Source organism: Cladophialophora carrionii (genome assembly GCF_000365165.1).
Source record: "Cladophialophora carrionii CBS 160.54 unplaced genomic scaffold supercont1.7, whole genome shotgun sequence".
Taxonomy (NCBI): domain Eukaryota; kingdom Fungi; phylum Ascomycota; class Eurotiomycetes; order Chaetothyriales; family Herpotrichiellaceae; genus Cladophialophora; species Cladophialophora carrionii.
The window spans coordinates 750,474-767,118 of record NW_008481832.1 but is presented as its reverse complement, the minus strand read 5'-3'; the positions used below and the strand labels follow the sequence as shown (position 1 = coordinate 767,118).

Genomic DNA, 16,645 nt, shown 5'->3' with positions numbered 1-16,645 from the left:
CTCGTGGCGGCGAAAACAGGACTCTTACCCTACTACCTGCTGCTATATACTGGACCTGGGCTGCCAAGCTACTCTTACACCAGGCGCCGGTGGGATAAACAACCGCACATTCATCTACAACGCGAGGCTGCGTTCGGCGGCGTTACATTGAAGCGACGCTGCCTTAGTCATCGGAATCTCCTGAATGCTTTGCCTGCCGACCAATGATAAGTTCATTCAGTCAAGTCATGGCTTTCTATGGGTCCATTTTCGCGCGGCCATCAACTTCATTATAGAATCCTACATGGGCAGAATAGTACACTAGCCCAGATGTCGCGAAAGGGTCGTACATGTCCCTCCCTCGGTAGCCGGTACAGATCAAATCGGCTTTCGTGAGGAGCGCAGAGAGATATCCTCGCCCATATATGGTTCATAATACATGATCTTCGTCAAGTGAACTAAGCGGTCCGACCGCCGCCAACCCGTTCTGAGCTCCATCGCAATACGGTTCACACTTCAGAGACAGTGGCAAGACACAGTCAAGGTCCAGCCTCGCTAGGCCTCCCACGTCAGTCACGGTTGAGGTGTCGCTTTCTTCCGCCCAAAGATGCCGCGAGATTTGGACTTGCTGCGAGGCTTCGGCGAAGACGTCTTTCCTGCAGACCGAGCTCGTTCGCCCTCGTCATCGGAATCGTTGTATTTAGCTTTGTAGATCCTGCCGTGATACATTAATGACCGCACAAACCGACCCGAAGTCAATCCAAACTTACCAACTGTTTCCGACCATGCTGACGCCTTTCGCCTCTGCCATGCGGTAGAACTTGGCTGCTTTCTTCATATCTTTCTTGCAGCCAATCCCCTCGGCATAACAGAAACCGGCCTCACTCAGTGCGTCGGTGTCTCCCCAATTGCCAGCTATCTCGAAACATCGCAGGGCCAAGGTTTTGTCCTGCTCGACGCCCCAGCCATTGAGGTGAGAGACGCCGAGTTCATACACGCTCAGCGCGAACTGGGCCCGATGTGCCCTCTTCTCATGATAATCGACACCCGGCTTTCGAGACGCCGGGTCTTCGTCCTCCGCAATATCGAGCATGGCGCAATCTACCGCTTTGCGCAACCATTGAACGCCTTCTTTCGGATTTGGCCGGAGACCCCAACCATGACGGCAGGCAAGGGCATACAGAAGCATCGCAGTCGCGTGACCCTTGTTGGCTGCGATTCGCAGATGATATGTCGACTCATTGAGTTTTCCGTCCTCATGAAGTTCGATTGCTTTGGTGACATGGTCATCTGTGGAAAGTCCTTGGTAGTTACTGCCACTTCGAGCAGTCGTAGGCCGAACGGTGCTAGTTGACCTTGAAGAGTGTGACATCTCCTCGACGGGTGAGAGGGGGGTGGGAGGTAGCATAAAGCCCGAAGGAGGAGGCGGTAGCTGGCCTAGGGAAGGCCTCGAGCCTGCCGAATCGTTTGAGCGGAGAGAGCCTGTTGGCGTGTAATACGCCGTTGCGGGCGACGGTCGGTCGGGTCCCACAAGCGAGTTTTCGGCATTAAGCTCAAACGACAACCCAGATCTCTGGGTCTGTTCCTCTCTGCTCGGCCGTGCTGAAGCCATCGGTGACGGAACAGGGAGCTCCGTACTACTTTTGCCCTCTAGCGGAGGGGTGCCTGGGAACATAGGTTCCTGCCATTCAAAATGGGGCGTCGACAGGGCAGAGAAGAGCTGGGAAGTACGGCCAGACACATCTTTGCCCCGCGGTAGGCTATAGGTTGCATGAGTGTATGAAGACGCTTCCCCAGCGAGGTATCCGTTTGGTGCCGAGGTGGAGTTATCGAAAGAGTTCGCGGGCCGAAGCTGGCTCATCCGGTTTGCGAATGTTGCTTTTGACGGGCTTTTCTCTGCTCTTAGATTTGACAAGCTCGCTGAGCTTAGCGGGCGCGAGAAATTCCGTGTCAAAGTGGGTTTCGTCGGAGATTCAAGCGAGCCACTCGACGGAGTGCGGCCGTGAAATTGTAAATATGGCGAGAGCGGAGAGTGAGGAGCAGAGAAACCGCTGCTGGCGGACAGTTTCCTCGACTGAGAGAAAGTCGAACCGGCGTTGGAGCTGGTGTAGTCGTCATCAGAATCCTGGTAAGGTCTTAATCTATCCGAATGAGATCGGGGAGGCGCCAACGTCGCGCTCAGCTCTGATTGAGAAGTGCTGGAGATCTGTCTGGACAGCCCGGGTTGAGGATGTAAGGACGGGCTCTCGGAAATTTGAGGGGGTGACTGCGGTCCCCTTGGTTCAAGAGGCGGAGGGGATTCTACTCGAGGGGCACCGAAATAATCTTGCACTGGCGACAGCGGTTTACTGTCTGGTTCGTCCGCGGCCTTGGATGCGATGCTGCCCATTCGAATGCGTTGCGAGGTCGGTCGGTTCAAAGGGTGAGCGACGCGGGCAAAGTTACCGCCTCGATCTTTTTCAAGCACAGGAAGAGGCGGAACAGTATCCAGTCCATCGGACAAGGCTCGAAAGATTGGGGGACGATTGTTTTGATGCTCGGTCAGGGAATCCGTCACAATCTGCGGCGACAACCTGCTCATCCGCCGTTCTCCCGCTTTCCTGGTCTCTTCCAGCTCTTTGGCCAACTTTCGGCTTCGTGCCGCAATTGCGTCCAAGGGCGACAGCGCAGGCGGGACATCTCCGTCGAAATGCTGGATCCGGGGTGAAAATCCACTCCTTGACAGCGCACTGGCTGAACGCGAGTTGTCGGAGGGGATCTCGATGTAATTAGGACGGCTCATGGTGAAAATTGGTGTTGAGAGTTGTTACGGTCGCAGAGAGCGTGGCACCCGGACCGTATGTTGGGTGGTTCCGGAACAAACGAGGTCGGAGAAACGGCGAAGGGAGACCATTGACTAAGACTCTGCAGAGTGCTTGAAAACGAATGATGTCCTGGCCGACAGGAAGGGGCTGAGCTGGAGGAGTACAGCGGGCAGGAAGACGGTGCGTTGAAGCCGGGTCCGGGGGCTGGCGAAGTCGCAGCTGGTGAGGTCTAAAAGCGGATGACAATGTCGCTCAGATTATACGATGACGGTGACCGACCTCACGAGCCAAGCAGCAACAAGTCGAGGCGCTCGTCTTAAGGATGCGAAACGAATGGATGAAGGGAAAGTGACGAGGGAAAGAGCGTAGGAGTGAGTGGGAGTGCTTTGTTCCGTGGTGAGTGACAACTGAGAGAAAAGCGACAACCCGAGATGCAGGCGAAAAACATGGGCGCACATTGAATGGGGGACTGCGCACTGCAGAAGCGGGACGATTCGACGGTGCAGGTCGCAGGTGCAGTCGCACCACCTAGCAGATTTAGGTGGCACGCACTGGCATTGGCGCTGGCAGCATCCCCATCCCGGTGAAGATCATGAGTGACGGTAGACCTCCAGCAACTCCAAGCGGGCTGCGAGAAACACAGCCAAAGACGGCCGACTGGAAAACGGAAGGGATCTCCCTGGTTATTTTTACGACTTTGGCCGAAAGCCACCCGAAACCCAGATGCCGGCCACGGCTTCTCATTTGCCCATTTCCAGGGAAGCCCAAGCCACAGCTGCACCCCGAACGGCTAGCCCTCACTAGGGACGCTCCTCCAGCCTCTGCTGCACACTCTGGCTAATTCAGGGGCTCTGTGGCCGCAGTCCGGGTCCCGACCAACGACATCGCGCAGGTCCAGGGTCGTCAAGATTGACCCCAGCTCGAGTGGACGAGGTCAAGTTGAAGCAGCTGGCACTGAAATGCGATCATGGTCTTGACTCGGCGAACGACGATTGAATGGCAGCTCCGGGACATTGCACTGCTGAAACCCAAGTCGTCTTTGATTATCTGTTCGTATTCTTTCGCCACCCACTCAGCCTCGAGGTACGCTGCAACAGGACGAGGTAGAACGACCATCAAGTCCAGAAGCCGCTGATCAGTGGGACAGTAGCCACAAGATCTCATGGCGCGAGTACATATAGTACGGAGTCGTGGCCGCTATGGGCGAATTGCCAGGGTTGCAGGGTGACACGCTCGTTGACGCAAAAACTGTCCGACCGGTGACAGAATCTGGGATTTACAGGCTGCTTCCTTGCTACTGTTCCACCACGTCAAGACGCACAGAGCCACGGGAAGACCCTTAAATCATTGCTGCTTACCGGTATCGCCCGTTCTCTCCTGTGTAGACAGAGGTTTCTGAATGGCATGGCAAAGTTGACTACACAGGACATTCGACACAAGGAGTACCTGCCACTTGCAGCTCTTCGCACTCAAGACTTTCCGTTCACGCCAGTCTCAATCTTGGTCGTGTCTCAGCCAGACGACCGTTGCGAAGAGTTATTGTTTCTACGCGAGCTCATAGTTGCAGCTGCATAAACCTAAACTGGAATGACGATAGAACGGCTGCTAATGACTAACTCTTCGGAGCCGCTTCAGCACTCAATCTACAACGTAGCACTTCAGAGCAACCTCGCCGCATGGATAAATCTATTACGTTCACTCAAATCTCACTTGGGACCGGCACCGTGTCCAACAGGGGTATGAAAACCGCTGCATCTGATTGGTGTATCCCAGAGTGCAATTCGAGATGAAAGTGACCTGCTGCCAGATTCGGTCTTTGAGCATCTCCACGATTGTTGCCAGAGGCACGCGACACAACCCACTGATTCATTAGCACTACCTCGTACGGAGCTCGTAACATGGTGATCTTGACCGAAGCAAAGATCCAAGACTCACCAGTGTCGACCCAGCGGTCGCTGGCAGCCACGCCACCCACGCCCAGGAAATCAATTCCGTCGACCCGCAGATCAGCAAATTACTTTGGTGCTGGGTTACGATTTACGAGGTACAGTACGTACGAGGCGTTCATGCAGGGCTGCTCCTGCTCCTCCGCAAACGGCCAAAGCCACCGGCATCACATTTTACGTACATCTCGACCTGCAGGTAACTTGAGCCTCAAACTGATTTGCCTGAGAGCCCTCACTTATATCCTGGGGATACTGTGGCCCGGCACTGCGATTTTGTCGCAATGCCACCATCGCGACGTTATCTACCCCGTACGCAGTAGTTAATCCTCTAATTATACTTGGAGATATTGTCAAGCCCAGTTCGCCCACCATCACCTACTCGTACGCTTAACACAGTACCATACTCTCGTATCTCTTCCAGGGCACCGGTTTCGTATAGGAGCAGGTCAGCCTCATGAGTCGCTAGGTAGGCTAGGTCTCGCCGACGGAGTGCAGGGTGAGCATCGCTTTTGGAACTGCCGTTGGCGCCTGCAGGAGGAATACTTCATCCACGTTCATGATGCCCAGGTTTATGATGTGGAGCTTCGTGCCTGGCATGCTTGAGAACGATCGTTTCATTGATTTCGAGAATTCGAGGGTGGAGGTCATCTTTGATATCCGCTTGGAAGACAACACTTCGCGAGTGCTGCTAGGACCTGCTCATTCAACCCTGTCGCGCATGCGAGCCGCAAAACGGCCTGCCAGAACAGTCCGGCGACTGGTGACGCATATGACCTCGACTGGAGTGTGGCAAACTGAAAATCTGAAGTGGGCCGGTACTCGTACTTGTCCTGCCCATTCGGAGTCTGGTGACGTTAAGTTGGCATCTCGAGGAGAACACTCGTTACTTACCACAGTACTTACGCTTTCGAAGACAGCGCGGGTTTGGCGAAACGTGCCGCACCAAAATTCTTCCCGAAGCACATGCGCTGACGAAGCGAATCGGGCTCCGCATACCAGAAACCCGTCGGCGCTGTATGTATGATACACAAGAGAAGTTGACAATTGATAATGAGTGATGGTGGAGGCAAGCAAAGAAGTCGGGAACGATTCCTCGAGGAGAAGGGTTATCCCGAAGAGGAACAGTATCCGGAGTTGACTTTCAGCACTTACTCTGCTCCTTTGTCATGCTTTCACTGCTTTCTCGATCACTAACCCTGGTGATCCATGCACATCTTCAATCTCCGCCGAGGTAAGGCCTTTTCCGAGATTTTCGGGTCTCAGTTAGAAAAGAGTGGGCCATCTTCCAGGCAGGAGAGATCGGGCACATTCTTACGAGCACAACGTACAAGGGGACGAGGATGGGCTGGAGTGGCACGAAGTGGTAGAAATCGACATGCTCTTGATAGGCAGACGAGGCCGTAATGTTCCGGAGCTTCGTCATCTCTGTCCATCCACCAATCAGCAATGAGCATGTTGGCTTGGAGTGCAGAGACGCTCTCTTGCATCGCTGGCGCCGATGTCTGAAGATGTCTTCCGTAGCCCTACCTCACTCAGCAAGGCCAAGATGCAAGGCCCTTGCACGAGTCCGGTAGGCGGGCCTGAACCCTATTGCCTTTCCTCGCGACGGGAATGTCGGCCTTCCTGTTTTAGTCATAAAATTTCCAAGCTGGATCGATCCGAAAACCGACAGAGATTTAGCCTCGCATATTGCTTTGATAGAGACGTTTGTCTTGACTTCAGGATGATGTCAACGACATGCGGAACGCAATCTTCGTAGAACGCGAAAATTTGAGATTGGTTAGTAATGAACGTTTAGTGTCCAGCACAACGAAATGATATAAATTCAGTAGAGAATAGAAGTTCACTCAAATCCCAGCCAGACACTTCCGGCCGAACCACCCGGCCTCTTATCTCTCTCACCAGCTACAAAACAAGCAATATCTATTCTCAACCCAAGCCTTCACAATGGTCGACTTCACTGTCTTCAAGGGAGGCAAAGAGGGTATCGTGAAGGCCACCTCACACCGCGAGGTTGGCCCTCGAGAGGTCCTGGTCAAGATCACGCACAGTGGTCTTTGTGGCACGGATGTCCATTACAAGGAGCAAGACATGGGCCTTGGGCATGAGGGAGTTGGTACTGTCGAAAATGTTGGCAAAGAGGTGACGCTGCTCAAACCAGGAGACCGTGTAGGGTGGGGATATCTCCATGATGCTTGTGGTCATTGCAAGCAATGTCTTCGTGGCGCTGAAACATTCTGCGCCGAGCGCAAGATATACGGATCAGCCGATCTGGACCAAGGATCGATGGGATCGTACGCCGTGTGGAAGGAAGATTTCCTCTTCAAGATCCCAGATCAGATTTCTTTGGAAAACGCCGCGCCTCTGATGTGTGGCGGCGCCACCGTTTTCAACGCCCTTCAGTTTCACGGTGTCAAATCAACCGATAGGGTCGGCGTAATTGGTGTCGGTGGTTTGGGCCATCTTGCGATCCAGTTCGCGACGGCGATGGGATGCGAGGTTGTGGTATTCTCCGGCACCAACAGCAAGAAGGAGGAGGCGATGAAGCTCGGTGCCAGAGAATTTGTCGCGACCAAGGGCCAGAAGGAGTTGAAGGCTTCGAAACCCATCAACCACTTACTTGTCACTTCTGCCTCACAGCCAGATTGGAATCTGTACCTGCCGATCATGGCACCCTCGGGGACGATCTATCCTCTCACAGTCAGCACCGAAGACTTAAAGATGCCGTACATGGGAATCATTCTAAGCGGACTGAGGATCCAGGGGAGTCTAGTGGCGGCCAGAGAGATTCATCGAGAGATGCTGGAATTTGCCGCTACTCATGACATCAAGCCAATCATCCAAAAATTCCCCCTGAATGGCGAGGGTATCAAGGACGCTTTCCATACACTGGAAGAGGGCGGGATGAGATATCGCGGTGTCCTGGTTGCATGAACTGAGCCTTTGGGCTGGTGGTTAGACAAGCAATTAGATGCGATTGGCGGATATATATGATAGCGTGGAGTAGGACATAGCTCTGCAAGAAATTTGGCCTCGACACGGCTATGCATGCCAGAGCCATCTTCAAAGATCCGCAATCCGTACGATGCGAGTAACAACGGGTGGTCATACTCGCCGAGGCACGGTGAGGAGGCTGAGGGAGATGGTGGAGCACGAATCGTGGCTTACATAAACACAGCGGCACCAGTGGAGCCATAGACGCGCGTCAATGGGAAGGTTTTCCGGGCTGCGTTGCAGACACGCAGCCCGCCACCCCGAGTTTCTTTTCAACCTTTCTCAACCACGACGCGCACATCACCTCCTCGAGTCCGGGCTTTCGCCAGGTGTATGCGGCGAAGATGCTGCTGAAGCCCAAGGAGGAGGTGGGCGACAGCCACGCCGACAACGATGTACGAGGCTTCCGCAAGATTCGAGCTCAGGCTTCAAGCCCGTGGACATGGCAGCCTCTCACGCTCATTACGACTGCCGTGGCCCTGTTGTCGCTCCTTGTCATTGTTCGTTCGTCGTTTCAACTGCAACAAGACCCCCAAGGATGTGTCATGTCTATGATGGCACCGACTTATATCAAACTCTCCGGCTTCGACACGGAACACTCCCGCTTCGCAACGAAATACTCGCTGTATCTGTACCGGGAAGAGGGGGTGGACGAGTACACAAAAGACAACATTGGCCTACGAGGTGCTCCCGTGCTCTTTATTCCGGGCAATGCGGGTAGCTACAAACAAGTGCGATCTCTTTCATCCGAGTCATCGCGCTACTATCACAACGTATTGCGGCACGATGCCCAGGCTGTCAAAGCCGGCGTGAGATCTTTGGACTTCTTCACCATCAATTTCAACGAAGACCTGTCTGCTTTCCATGGCCAAACACTGCTGGATCAAGCCGAATATGTCAACGAAGCTATCGCCTACATTCTGTCGCTTTATGTCGACGGTAACCGGCTACACCATGACCCTCAGCTACCGGATCCAAGCTCTGTCATCCTCATCGGACATTCAATGGGTGGAATTGTTGCCCGCACAGTACTTGTAACGCCGAAGTATCAGGCAAACTCGGTCAATACCATAATTACCATGTCGACACCTCATGCACGGCCTCCGGTCTCCTTTGACGCTGACGTCGTTTCCTTGTACGGCCAAGTGAATGATTATTGGCGGGATTCATATTTGCAGCGTTGGGCTAGCAATAGGCCCCTTTGGCACACAACCTTGATATCTATCGCCGGAGGTGGTCGAGACACAACCGTTCCATCAGACTACACAAACATTGCTTCGCTAGTGCCGGAGAGCCATGGCTTCACGGTCTTCAGTTCCACGATTCCTAATGTCTGGACTTCGATGGATCACTTGGCCATCACTTGGGCAGATCAAATGCGAAAAGTCATCATCCGTTCATTGTATGACGTGGTGGACGTTCGACGAGCGGCCCAGACGAAACCACGAGCTGAACGAATCGAGATTTTTAGACGGTGGTTCTTGACAGGTCTCGAGGACAATGCACCAAAGAACATACGTGAAGCACCCCATGAAGTACTCCTCACCTTGGGAGATGGTTCGAGATCGGCCGTGACCAAGGAGAACAACATTACCCTTCGCCAGCTTGGCGCTCAGGACGACATGTCAGCGGTCCTGCTACCCATTCCTTCAGTGGACAATACTACCTCAAAATTATTCTCCCTTTTGACCGACCAACTCATGGATAAGCAAGGCAGCTTTGACAAGATGGAAGTCTTGTTCTGCAGTGCATTCCCACTGGCGGGGGGTTTGACGTCCACACCCTTACCCATTCAGTTTGATCTTTCACCTGGAGATCCCAGTGCAACACGACTCGCCTGCAAAAAGCCGACCGGAGACGCCATACATCTGCCTGCATCAACAAGGCTGTCTCAAAACGCCTTCGACCAAGTACCTCCCTTCACGTACTTGAAATATGACTTGCGAGATCTGCAAGATCATCAGTTCGTGGCAATCATCGACAAATCCACGGAGATCAACAACGGTTGGGTTCAGGCAGAAATAGTCTCTGCCGCTGATTCCGTCATTGCTTCTGACGTGAGCTTGCCAATGCTCCTGCTTCGAGGTCTCAACCTGGAACTTCCACCCAGTCGGCCGATGGTTACCGAAATTCGTGTGCCCTCTATCAGATCAAGCCTGCTAGCATACACACTGCAGATTCGGCAACACGGCTGCACTGCTGATACGGAGCTGTTCACTCCACTAGTGAGGCAACATATCGACAATCCCTACGAGTCGAAATATTTTGTCAACTTCAAACAGGGCGATGTCAACCTCCACGGTGTGGCGCCATTTCTGCCACCCAGTATTGATGGCCGCGACATGAAGGCCGGGGTGGCCTTTCAAATCTGGTCCGATCCCACCTGCGACTCGTCGTTGGAGATTCGGCTGCGAGCAGACCTTACTGGTAGCCTGGGCAAGCTCGTGATCCGATATCGCACGGTCTTTGCAGTGTTTCCTCTGCTGGTCGTCGCCATGGTCCTGCGGAAGCAGTTCCGGGTTTACGACAACTCGGGAATCTTCATCTCTTTCTCGGAAAGCCTCGACCAAAGCCTGCGACTCCCTTTGCCAGTTCTAATGTTGTCGATGACATTTTTCGCGACCGCCTTCACGACTGCAGGCTCAGCGCATCTGGTACCAGCGCATTATTCGCAAAAGAACGGGACAGCCATCGATTTTGCGCAAAATGATCTTCTGCTCGGATCGCAGGACACATTCTTCTGGTTTCTCGTTCCTTTAGCAGGCTTGCTCAGTGTTGGCGCTTGTGTGGTGTTGCATTACGCCATCCTGGGATTCCTCCACTCGGTTGTCATTGCATCAAGCCTGGTCTCGCATCGATACATCAAGGTCGACGACGGTGAGAAAGCCATCGCGTCCGCCTTCGTGGCAAGTACCCCTCGTCGACGAGTCATCAATACGGCTGTCCTATTGTTCCTGGTTGCGACCATAATTCCCTACCCCTTCGCCTACGTTGTGGCCTGCATTGTACAGCTTTTCACCTGCGCGCGAGCGTTGCGGCATGCAAAAGATTCCCGGTCTGGTTCGGCGTACAACTTCTTCAACTACACCTATTCAATACTCATTTTAATGCTGTGGGTTTTACCGATCAATTTACCCGTCCTCGTGGTGTGGGTTCATAATCTGGCGGTGCACTGGCTGACACCGTTTTCATCACATCACAACGTATTGTCGATAATGCCCTTCATTCTCTTGGTGGAGACATTGTCGAGTGGCATGATGGTACCATCTGTGCGGTCATTCAGATGGGCGACGAACCTGTTGTTCTTCGTTCTGGCTGTATATGCGGCGTTGTACGGCATGACATACGCGTACCGGTTGCATTACATTGCAAACATAATTGCGCTGTGGTTGGTGTTGCTCCATTTTTCAGCATACCAGAAACGGATACACACCTAGAGAGGAAGAGCAGATGGGATTCTGCCATTCGTGAGAGGGGCCGGAGATAGAGACATAGACGACAGCGGGAAAGGGAGCAAAGAGGACGACCCGGTATGATATAAGGCGTTACCTTGAGCGCGCGAAGGTCAGAGCTTCTGCATCTGCCAGCAGACACCACGACTCGGACGCGTAGGACCTGATGATAGAGGTTAGCCCGATGATTATGATCCGGGCCAGATATGTCCCGCAGTCTAGACTTTGCCCGTCCTCGTTCCGCATCTGGGTTTTGCAGCGCCCAGCGGCCGCAGTCGAAGCTGGAGGAGGCCATTGTACACTGTTAATGCCACAGTCCCACTTGTACATATAGCGAACAATAAGGACAGTTGATGAAGGTCTCACTCTTGCCCTTCTTCTCGTCAATTGGCATTACTCTCTGCATTGCGCTCAGTCACCGGTAGCAAGTCTGACCATTCCCGCGCGGTCGGACTGGAGCTCGATTCACTCGCAGCAGCAAGCACATACCATATCCTTCATAGTCTTGTCACTACCATACGATTCACATGCTCGAGCCTTCACCGCCGTAAATGGCGAAGCTCGTCTGTTCAAGGAGCCTGGACGAGCCTTGATGCGTCAGTCTGGATTCTTGTATATTCACCCTTGTTTGGCTCAGAGCCTCTTGACTAGCCTTCACTCCGCAGTGACAATGTGATGGTGCAGTTATGTTCTTCGTCATCGAACGGACAAAGGCTGCCATATCTTCGCCTCCCTGGGCTCCGCGACATGCATCTACAACGACCGGTCCCGTTACACGTTCAGCCACTGACACGCGCCAGGTCTCCAAAGAATGTCCACATCAGCCGCGGCAGCCTCGCTTCCGACTCAGGGCGTCTCATACGTGCAGCCTCACAATCAACGCGGCCTTCTTTCTCCTGGAGCTTGGGTCGGAATCGCCATATGTATTGTCGTCTGTATCGCGTGGATTCTGAGATACTCGTATCTAGCGTCTCCATTCTGGTTTTTTCGAATGAAGCGCTGGACCCGAATTCGGTGGACCAACCACAAACACATCTCGCACCGGCCGATCTCTGTCGAACGCTCCCGAGAGCAGCTTATCACGCCGCCAGCGCCAGCGCATGTCAGACTTGGTCCGAAAGAAGCGTTACCCCCTTTTCTGCTATCCAGTCAATTCAGCAGTGACGTGCTGGACGCATTGGCAGGGTTGAATTTGGCACCTGGAAGACGGCCGGTCTCATGGCAATTCAGACTATCATCAGAGCTGAGACAGCTGGTGGAAAGAGCTCGAAGAACGGACCTAGAGATGGGGCGAAATCAAAATCACGATGACCGAGGAGAAGCATAACAAATCCTGCAGGAGCATGACGCTGAGATCACGTTTTGCTGAGCGGCGTAGGATACTGCACCCGCAGCAGCCGAATTCTCTCTCCCTCGGGTACCCAGTACTCGTACGAGGTAGATGCAAGATTCTTTACCCCAGATTTGCACGGGCAGCGCTCTGGACGCTTGAACGATTTGCGGAGAAGCGCCGAAGGAACCAATAGGCCGGATCGAATGGGCTTGCGTAATCGCCTAGGCATAAGGCCAATCCGGTGATGCCGGGCTCCGGCTAAAAGGTCGTGGGGTTCGCAACGCCGCCACCTCGCCGCTTGCTGGGCGTCTGGGCGTCTGGACTTCTGGAAAAGGCAACTGCCTCCATATTCATTGATGATCGTGTGCGTCTTCCCACATAATGTGACCACCGCCTCAACCTTCTTCTTCCTCTGTCGTTGCACAACCCGGCATCACCTGCCACATGAGCTTACTTGCACCGCAAATCCCTTCCCATCTGCACCAGCTATCACATTGATCTGATATTGGACGTTCCTTCACCGGTTTCTCCCTCCACGTTCTGAATAGCCTTTGACGGCGCTCTCCGGCGTGTCTTTGGACTGCCGTCTCCATGTCTCACTCGCCGCCTCCACCGTCTGTCGATGGCCACGGCCATGGAGCAGCCCCCTTTCTGCACAACTTGACTCAGCGGTTACGCAAAGGCTCCAGTGCAAGCTCGCAATACTCGGAAGCTGCCCTATCCCCTCCAGTGACGGTCGACCCAATGTCCAGAACAGAGGCCGCCCGGGCCGCGCGACGAATGATACTGTCGTTAGTCCGAGACGACTGGGACTGGCCGAATCTCCCGCCGGAACTACCAGCAGACGACACCAAAAGAATTCCGCCTCGCGAACCCATCTGCTTCCGCTTGCGAGAGGAGGCTCAATCCGACCTCGAAGCCGAGATGTCACACAACAAACGACGATCAAAGAGCGATCCCTACAAATTCGAGAGCCCCGACACGGTTGGGGATGTCATAAGCGAGCGCAGAAGAAAACGCAGGAAACAGGTAGAAGAAGAGATGGCATACAATGAAGGACTCAGGATCTGGCAGGAAAGGCGGGATGCATGGACAGGAGCGTTACAGCATAGGCCCTACAGTAACAAACCTACCGAGAGACGGCCCTCTCCGACGACTAAGCGACCATCCTACAAATCCCGGCTGTCCCAAGTGTTTGTCCGGGACAAGACAGCCGACACCAACCCGCGTGCCCACTCACACACTCATTCTCAATCCCAGTCGCTTTCGACGGATGGCGGCTCAAGCTGGCCAGCTTCACCAGTCTCTCCCACCCCAGAATCTTCCAGTATAGACAGCGTGGAAGCGGCTTCTCCTGGCATCACCACGCGTACCACGACAAACACAACTGTCGAACCCAGCACTCCCCTTACGCCTTTTCCCACCACGGTACCGGCATCCCCGTCGTCCTCGACTACCGAGCCAGGCCCGTGGCTTCCAATATACCCGCCAATGCTGCCGAAAGATGATATAATCAGCGAAAAGATCAAACCCGCCGCGTATCCGACAATCTACAGCAAAATCGTGGTGCAGGGACTGTCTCCCAACATCCCCATCCCACTCAGCCATATGATCCCCGCTCTCGTGGAGGGTTGGAAATCCGAGGGCAATTGGCCTCCCCAGCCCAGCGCTCCGCTCGCGGCAGACGTCAAGAGAGGACGAAAATCCTCCACCTTTGCAAAATGGCGGAAGGAACACTGCGACAAGCCAACGGGCGGGGAAGTCGCCGTCGTGGGCAGCAGCCGCGCCAATGATGATGAAGCAGGCCACAGAAGCAGCATACGCCGGAGTATCGGCATGATGCGTAAAGTGGGATCGTTGCTCGGCGGCGCCATGAGCAGTACCGACGGCCTGGACGAGCTGGGCATTGAGTTCAGCGAAAAGGATCAAGCCGGGTTAGACCGGAACGTTGCCTTGAACAAGGGATTAGTTCACTAGGAAGGGTCCGGTCTTCTAGCTGGAAGGGCGGGAGGGCAGAGGAGGACTGTGAAGATGCAGTACTGCCGTCGACCGAGTCTACTAATGATGCAGTTGATGAGCTTGAAAGTAGGGGCCGCAGGCATGCCTTGGCAGCAGTCTTTGTAGATATTGATGAAGAGCGAAAGAGTGATGATCAACCAGATGCTGACAAGGTCGTTATTGCTGCACATATAATGATCATGACACATCGCGAATGCCAACTAGCCAGTTGGGTGGTAATGTAAGGAGGAGGGTCTCTCCTCAATTTTGGACCTCGACGCAGACTTTCGCCGTCGTGGCTGGAGAAGAGGTGGCTGCAGAAGAGATGGCCAACCCGGCTAAGGACTCTTTACGTGATAAATAGAGCAGATTCCCGTGACGACTACGGGGTACAGGGTACATACGGAGTAGGATAATGATGATGATGATTTTCTGCTAGACCTGTTCTCTACCTAGGTACTCTACTCTACTCTACTCTACTGTATCATCATATTCACCTCTGCTTATACGCTTGCTCGCTTGCTCGCTACAGTACACTAGCTGGCTAGCTAGCCGGCTAGCTTGCTTGCTTGCTTGCTTAATTACTCGAGGGCAGATCACGTTCTCTATAGGTAGGCGGGCAGCCAGACAAGATAATCAGGACGAGAGGAGACGGGAAGAGAGGAGACGAAAAGACGCTCTCCTCGCCCGGGATAATTATATACTGTATACAGTGACCTAGCGAGTTGATGTCAGGAACAGCTACTAGAGCTTACTAAGCCTGCTAAGAGGACGCATACAACTCTCGCGCCTCTCGTATGAGAGTCCCATCCTCCTCTCATGCTTCGAGTCCTGTATGACCTAGAGGTCTAGGGATACCTAATACTATCGAGACCCTTAACTGTTACTCTCTGCCTATCGCCTTAGGCCGTCCCTAACAGTTGATGACTTAATGACTTAATGACTACGTGGTTATGCCGAATATCATGGTCTTAACTTGTATCTATATATCTATATATATATATGTAAGCGTATGACCTCGCGGTAGCGTTACGAGTATATGTACTGTATAAAAGTACTTACTGCCCTCTACTATACCGCGCTTATATAAGGCGATGAGGCTGTGTCAGTATAGAAGATAGGGTAAGGCCGGGCAGGAGAAGTGTATAGATACTGCGTCCTAGCTGGCGCGTCATCTCCGTGTCGTCTCGTCTCTTTTCTAAATTCGAGAGGTCGATGGCCGAGCCGAATGAAGAGGGGAGGAGAAGAAGGAGGTGGAGGAGGAAATACAAGGGAGGGAATGTAATGGAAGAAAAGGGCATGGGCCAGAAGGGAAGAGAAGAGACGGTAAGGAAAGACGAAATACGTTCAAGTCTTCAAGTTTTCGCGATAGGACACCCAGTACCGAGTATTGGATTCGTACATGGTCACAAGGTACTGGACTGGGATTGAAGCTGAAGCCGAGACTGAAGCCTCGTTGAAGAGCCTGTGCAGTACAAGACACAGCACTAGGCACGTAGTATCGCCTCCGTGGCATACATATCAGGCGTGCAAGCCGCGTAGTGGGCGCATATTGAGAAAGCGTTCTTATGCCTCTGCGCTGTTAATGTCACTGCCTGTCACTGCCTGTCACTGCCTCTGCTTGTCGTGATCCATACCCAACATGCACTGTGCAACGCGGGTGCATAATGCGATAGGCGGCATCAGCATCCAACATACATCAACTTTCTAGTTTGTTTTTATCCTGAATATTCGGTGCGCATCTCCACCCGCTGTGAGGGTGTACACTGCCCAGACAATACCGCTACAGTCCATGAGTCCGCGTGAGAAGAGCAAGCACTCCACTGCCTGCATCCTCTGGCCACGGACCATGCGTTGAGGTTCAGCATACACGCATACATACACACATCCCTCACCGTGCTGGATGAGCTGTGAGGCTGCAAGGCTGCAATCTGCGAGGCTGGAAGTCGAACCTGACGCAAGCGCGTCTTGGTGGGGTCAAGCACTGTACAAAGGCGCAGGGACGTAGAAACGTAGGTTCAGACTTCCCAAGAGTTCGCTCACCCACGCTCGGTATCGCCAATAGGACCAGCAACAGCACCAGCACCAGCAAGAGCACCAGCACCAGCACCAGCAAGAGCACCAGCACCAGCACCAGCA

The 16,645-nt window shown here is 53.6% G+C and overlaps 5 protein-coding genes across 5 annotated transcripts in view; 3 read left to right on the top strand and 2 right to left on the bottom strand.

The window, feature by feature from the left end:
* Positions 1–552: 552 nt before the first annotated feature.
* Positions 553–2,761, bottom strand: G647_08362 (uncharacterized protein; the record flags this gene model as incomplete). Its single annotated transcript, XM_008732674.1, has 2 exons — positions 553–694; positions 750–2,761. The coding sequence occupies 2 exons, from the start codon at positions 2,759–2,761 to the stop codon at positions 553–555; spliced, it is 2,154 nt and encodes a 717-aa protein (XP_008730896.1).
* Positions 2,762–6,676: 3,915 nt separating this feature from the next.
* G647_08361 (uncharacterized protein) lies at positions 6,677–7,663 on the top strand (the record flags this gene model as incomplete). The annotated part of the gene is made up of 1 exon (XM_008732673.1): positions 6,677–7,663. One exon carries the CDS (start codon positions 6,677–6,679, stop codon positions 7,661–7,663), a length of 987 nt encoding a protein of 328 aa, XP_008730895.1.
* Positions 7,664–8,067: 404 nt separating this feature from the next.
* On the top strand, positions 8,068–11,160 carry G647_08360 (uncharacterized protein; the record flags this gene model as incomplete). The annotated part of the gene is made up of 1 exon (XM_008732672.1): positions 8,068–11,160. One exon carries the CDS (start codon positions 8,068–8,070, stop codon positions 11,158–11,160), a length of 3,093 nt encoding a protein of 1,030 aa, XP_008730894.1.
* A 1,939-nt stretch (positions 11,161–13,099) lies between these two features.
* Positions 13,100–14,485, top strand: G647_08359 (uncharacterized protein; the record flags this gene model as incomplete). Its single annotated transcript, XM_008732671.1, has 1 exon — positions 13,100–14,485. The coding sequence occupies one exon, from the start codon at positions 13,100–13,102 to the stop codon at positions 14,483–14,485; it is 1,386 nt and encodes a 461-aa protein (XP_008730893.1).
* Positions 14,486–15,993: 1,508 nt separating this feature from the next.
* G647_08358 (uncharacterized protein) overlaps positions 15,994–16,645 on the bottom strand; it is a gene marked incomplete at both ends in the record, with an annotated part of 2,141 nt that continues 1,489 nt past the window's right edge. Inside the window, one exon of the mRNA XM_008732670.1 lies at positions 15,994–16,085. Coding sequence (XP_008730892.1) covers positions 15,994–16,085 — 92 coding nt within the window. The remainder of the gene's footprint in view (positions 16,086–16,645) is intronic.